The sequence below is a fragment of the Epinephelus fuscoguttatus genome, linkage group LG10 (assembly GCF_011397635.1).
Source record: "Epinephelus fuscoguttatus linkage group LG10, E.fuscoguttatus.final_Chr_v1".
Classification (NCBI taxonomy): domain Eukaryota; kingdom Metazoa; phylum Chordata; class Actinopteri; order Perciformes; family Serranidae; genus Epinephelus; species Epinephelus fuscoguttatus.
In genome coordinates this window covers 28,793,285-28,799,346 of record NC_064761.1, presented here as the reverse complement: position 1 = coordinate 28,799,346, position 6,062 = coordinate 28,793,285, and the positions used below count along the sequence as shown (strand labels likewise).

Genomic DNA, 6,062 nt, shown 5'->3' with positions numbered 1-6,062 from the left:
CTGAAAATCCTTGGACACATCATGTGCAAGGAACACTTCCATCAGGAAAAAAAAAATAGAAAATAAATCTGAGCTTAAAATAGTGATATGTCATCAAAATCATTTTATTCTATGTCTCATTCAAAATTTGCAGCATGCAGGATAAGTGAAAAACTGAGTCTTCAACTCAGACTTTCAACTTAAACCTTAACTTTTAAACATCAAAAGGGCACTCAGTGATGGCAGCCAGAATCGGGCCAGCTGATTCAGCATGATTCTGGGGCATCATTCATACCAACTCTCAGCCGAGTGAAGCGACCGGATGCAGCCCGGCTGATTTCATCCGGCATGTTGAGTTTGGACCGATGCTGGGCCAAGTCATTTCTGATAACGGCCCAGTGATGGCAGTGCCTACAGCTGGAATCGGGCAAGCTGATTTGGCCCGATTCTGGGGCGTCAAAATACCACTACTACTAATGGTGATAATAATAATGATGATATTACAAAATCACCTCCTCCTCTATTAAGTTAAGAACAGTCCCTAACTAAATCACTCCTTAAACAATGATACTTAAAGCTAAATCACATGTAATTAAGTAGTATTGATAAATATAATAAATATATAGCAAAGATAAACACTTGCTCCTGAATTTGACAACTCAGCAGACATTTAGCTCAGCTATTGACCAGGGTGGGAAATAAGCATCTGCCACCATACAAATGCTGGTGAAATATTAAAGTGACTAGTAGATTTAAAAAAAAAAAAAAAAAAAAAAAAAAAGATTTACAATTGCTGAGAAATTTGAACATTTAACCGTCAATGGCTGGTAGATGTTCCCATTTTAAGAAGTTAATTTCCCACCTTGCTGTTGAAGCTTTAACGTTTCAGGTGGGGCTTTTATTTTGACAGTGAATGTGGGAAACTTATCCCGGTTAGCTTGACAGCGATGCTAACGAAATGTAGCACGGCTCCTCCTTCGGTGTGTTTTTTAAACGTATAAAAGAGAGTCAGCTCAAAGACATTTACGTTCAAATAAGCTGTTTACACATTAAACTATCAAACCAAAACGTCTGGCTTTGTTAGTTGAACTTTACTAAACTCAGCTGCTCGCTGTCAGTCAGCAAAGTGGTCTCAGTTACTTCGGCTGTCACGCAAGGCTTTCTGGGAAGTGAAGTTCAAAGCAACACATCTTATTAACAACACATTCAGTGTTTAAGTGCCAACAACAGTCTGTATGTGTTAGAAATACATTTAAAGAAATATAAAAACACCATACCTCCTCCACACATTATTCTGCTACCCATCTGTTGTCTCATACACAGAATATATAAACATTTTGGCATATGTGGGTGTTTATTGTTTCACTGTAACACAAAAAATGACTACAGCAGCTTCTTACAGCCTTTATTTTTAATTTGGGTGGACTTTCTTTAAAGGGAATGTAGATAATTTATGTTGTCCCCTTTAAAACATTTACATTGTACAGCTTGATAATGGAATATGGAGAAATAAAAAGACAGGACCTTCCAAAAGTCAAAGTCATACGAGAGTATATTTCAATGTCACAAGCCAAACTTGGTAAAATAACTCACTACAACTGAACCGATAGAGAATTAAGACAGAGTGGGTCGTCTCTCAGTACACTGCTTCATGTGACCTGTTTTACTTATCATTCGGAGCCCCGCACCCTCAGTGCCATGACACCGAATATAACCCCCTTCCTTCCCCGTGTTTAATAATTTAAAACATTCAACGATATCACCTTTTTTTTTTTAATTGTCTGAACTTAGAATAGATAAAAACACAATACCATCAAAAATAGAGAATGGTCAAGTAAACTTCATAAAAAAAACTATAAAGAAAAAAAGGACAAAATGGAATGACGAGTTTTTCTTTGTGTAAGTGTGTCGATGGAAAAGAAATAAAAAGTGTACATTCCTAATCATGCAATATACAAATTTTAATCAAATATTATGCACAGGAGAATGATCAGAATCAGGACAATGTATGATTAGGGGAGGGGTTTTTTTTCAGTTTCTTACATCAGTCGTTTCCAGGAACAGGGAATACATATACTTATTTTCTATTGACATTCCTGAAATACAGCCGATCACTTCTGTATTCAGACTCTACCACTGCACAGAAGATCTCGTGGAATGGCTGACCTGATCTCCAGGTCACAGACATCATTATCATAGTCGTTATCTACAACAGCAGACAGATGTGAAGAGGGCCTTACCGGTATATATATGATCAGAGACGCTACCGAGTCAGTTTTTATCTTGCTGCTACTACGAGGTTAAGTCGTGCTGGACCGGGTAGTGACTTCAGACATGAATGACACAAACTAAAACATCAAGTACCTCCAAGAGGCGGCCATTCTGAGAAAAAAAAAAAACAACAGCCATCCATGTTCATCATCATATGTCAATGCACAAAAAATGGCAAGGCAGTTTCTGAAGGGGGAATGAAACACTGGGGGTCCGGGTGCAGCTACTGTGATGCAAATGTCGCGGTGGCACAGGCGCATGATTTCACATGAAAACAGACAAAACAGCAGAATGGAGGCTTCCGTACACGTTGCCTAATACTGATTAAAAGGGAACCTAAAACCACTGACCACTTCACAGCCTCTGCTCACAGAGAACCTGAAGGTTTTAAACTAAAGCCAGGTTGATATTGTCATCCCTTAACCAGCCATATTTGACCTACCCAGGATAGTGATGTAACATGAGCAGCTCTCTTTACACCTCATTATTCTGTCACTAATTTGACCACATGGTGACACAAACGAGGGCCCTCAGCACCATATAACTGTATCCTTCTGAGCATTACAGTAATATAACATCTTTACAAACTATGTGAGTTTAAGAGGAGGCTGATAAAGGTGGCATCGGCCTAACCCTCACATTACACTGTACACTTCCACCCTGGAGTTTCATTTCATTTTTACACACTCCTGCCTTCAAATTAATTGATTCGTGGAGGAAATGATATGTTGGAAGTTCTTGGGGAATCAAACTGCAGTTTAGCACAGTTGATGAGGGAGCAGATGAACTGGGGAGGGAGGTGGGGCTCTAGGAGACTCATGGAGCGCAGGAGTAGGTCAGACTGCGCTGCTAAGGCACAGAGCAAAACCACTGATCTACTGCACAAATCACCCGTAGTGCCACACAAGGATTGTGTTGAATTAACACTGGCAGATTTGCTCTGAGCCAAAAGGCAAGTAGGGCAAGTCTAAACCCCCCATGCCTTATATGTAGCTGTGGTTTCATCTCTGCACTACTGAAGCTGCAGGTGGTCGGCGTCTGGTGTTCTCCAGGCACCAGGTCAGCAGTGGGTGAGCAGGTTAAGAGTCCCTATTTGTTTCCAGCTTGGACCAATCTGAGAAAGAGTCAGTCACATAGTTTTTTTCCAGGCCTAGAAAAGCCGAGCAGCACGCACACTGATGTTTAGTGGGCAGAGAGAAGGAGGGCGAGACGAAGGCGCAGACGGGTTTCAGACAAAAAAAAAAAAAAAAAAAAGACAGAGACAAAACAACAAACAAAAAAAAAAACAAACCGAAGACAAAACCTTCAAAACAGTAAAATCACAATTCAACCATCAACAGCAAAAGTCCAGTTGTCAACATTACATTACATGACGGTCACAAACTGAATTGCCGACAGAGTGGAGGGCGGAGAGAGGTACACAGGAAAGAGCAGAGGATGCAGGACATCCAGAAACAGGAGCTCAGTACAGAGTCAGAGTGGCTGTTGGGGGGGGGGGTGGAAAACCAGGAAGTAAAGATGAAAAGTACGTTGCAGAGAAGACGGCGCATGTACACAGTGAGTCTGTAAAACAACATCAAGTGTCGGGGAGTGACCACAGAGCTCAGAGTGTGGAGCAACAATCACCGAAGAAGAAGAAGAAGAAGAAGAGGAAGAAGAAGGGAAGGGGATAGAAATGTTGCGAATCTGAGGACTAATAAATAGGGCGATACTGGTGGTGCCAGCCGCAGTGTTTCGTAACATGATTATGTTGTGTTTCAGCGAGGGAGGAGGGGTGGCATGGAGGGGTTGGGGTCGGGGGGGGGCACCCTGGGGCTGTCGGACACAATCAGCACTGAGAGAAGGTCTGCTTGATCTCATCCAGCACATTCCCAAGCAGCGTCGGCTCGTCACATTTAGCGTCAATGGACACTGTCTCGCCGGACTGGGAGAAGGAGGGAAGGACAGAGACAGACAATCAAGCTCACAATCTGAAAGTCCACTTTTTGGAAACATAATGATAATAATTGGTGATTAAAAAGGATGAGGGAGGAGTTTCATTGGTGCACTCACAGTTTTGACCAGCAGACAGACGTGGTGACCCTGGATAGACCTGCTGTACATGGAGGCACAGGAGTCGATCCTCTCCACAACTAATCCAACGACAAAAAGAACACAAGTGTCAGAAATACTCAGTCCACCATGACCGAAACATACTAAGCTTTGAAATACTTCCTGTTGATGTCATACATTCCTGACAAACTGTGTGGAGCACCCTACCCATCTGGTACCATGACATTTTAAGACAAAAGTCTGTCGTTCGAGACAAATATCAAACGGCCTGTTGTGTATATGTACCAGAGAAATGGTGGTGGAAGCAGATCCTGGCCAGTAGGTGGTGGAAGGGCATGTTGACACCCTCCAGTCTGACAGAGCTGCACTTCAGGTCGCCCGACTCAAGCAGCTTTGCAAACGCATCACTGGCCAAACAAAACAAAAGAAACTCAGTTTTCAGTTTCTCCTCGACGAAAACATGACAAGGAGCTACGACAACTCAGAAACTCACAACCAAACTTTTATTACTTTCACTGCGGATATTCATCATCCCCAGATGATAATAAGGGAAGTTTCTCTAGTGCCACCAATTTTACACACAAAATATTGACATGAAACTTACTGAACCTATTCCTGCCACCCAGAGGATGAACCATTAAACAAGTTTTTTCCCCAGCACCATCATTTAGCACAACTCCTTCACCTTTATCTTTATTTTAATGACTAAGAAGCACCCAGAGAAGGTAAAAAATTGTCAGTATGTGGTTTTCCAACTTTGTAACGTGGGTTGTAATGTGGTATAAAACATGATCCACCAACCTGTAGCAAGGAGTAGTGATTAGGTAGGAGGTGCAGGTAAAGTGCAGTTTGAAGTCCAGTTTTTCATGAGTAGAGGAGTCTTCATTCTGCGGGAGCACAACAAGAAATACAGATAATCAATAACAAAGTAACGTGGCACTTGAACGTGTCTCTTTTGGCCAGTAGACCTGCACAGAGATCTGGGTGAAGGGTGAGTTACCAAAATGAAACCTGGAGCTGGTTTAGGATTCCTTGCATCATTGAAGTACACAGCTTCTGTGCTGCTATGTTACCCTGCTGCCCCCAAAATGTTTTTGACAGGAGTGGAATCAGCAAAGGAACATTCTGAAAGCCCCTTACCCCACAGGACAAAAAAATCCTACCAATATCTGGGCTTGTATTTAATAGGAAAGGTTACAATCGGAAGGCTCTGCAGTAGTCACAGGAGTTTATCAGCTCCAGCTCTGATTGGCACAGTTTGAGAGAGAGACCGAATAAGTAACAGATAGAGAAGTAACAACAGTATTATTTTCACTGAGCTCCATGCTGCTTTCCACTGTTTACTAACCCTTTTTCCCAGCATGTTTGTGGCGCCAAATGTGACACAACAGGAAAAACTACCACTAACAATGGGAAAGGAGTCTAGCGCCTATTTTTTTAGCAAGTTTTCCTGCATTCAAAAAACCTGCATTTACATGCTAATTTCAGTGGAAAAACGGGTATAACCAATCTAATTCTGCAATATCAAGCCTTTCTAATTTATGCTTGACATGTTGGGGACGGCTGCAGCAAAATAAATAATACTGAAAAATTGGGGAATATGAGAATATTTAAAAATGAACATGAAACAGTTTAACATCACGTTATGGAAGCTGGGACTGGTTTAAAATATGATACCAAAACAAATTGTTTGTTTTGGTGAGGGGATTTTTTGCCATAGAAGCGACTAACAAATCACGATTTCCACTCTGGGATCAATA

The 6,062-nt window shown here is 41.7% G+C and overlaps 1 protein-coding gene across 4 annotated transcripts in view; it reads right to left on the bottom strand.

Moving 5' to 3' along the window:
• Positions 1-1,925: 1,925 nt before the first annotated feature.
• ap3d1 (adaptor related protein complex 3 subunit delta 1) overlaps positions 1,926-6,062 on the bottom strand; it is a 29,572-nt gene continuing 25,435 nt past the window's right edge. For all 4 annotated transcript variants that reach the window (XM_049587341.1, XM_049587343.1, XM_049587344.1 and 1 more), the window contains 4 exons: positions 5,104-5,189; positions 4,588-4,709; positions 4,303-4,382; positions 1,926-4,174 (listed from right to left, as the gene is read on the bottom strand). In XM_049587341.1, the coding sequence (XP_049443298.1) occupies positions 4,079-4,174; positions 4,303-4,382; positions 4,588-4,709; positions 5,104-5,189 (384 nt within the window). In that variant the 3' untranslated portion in view covers positions 1,926-4,078. The remainder of the gene's footprint in view (positions 4,175-4,302; positions 4,383-4,587; positions 4,710-5,103; positions 5,190-6,062) is intronic.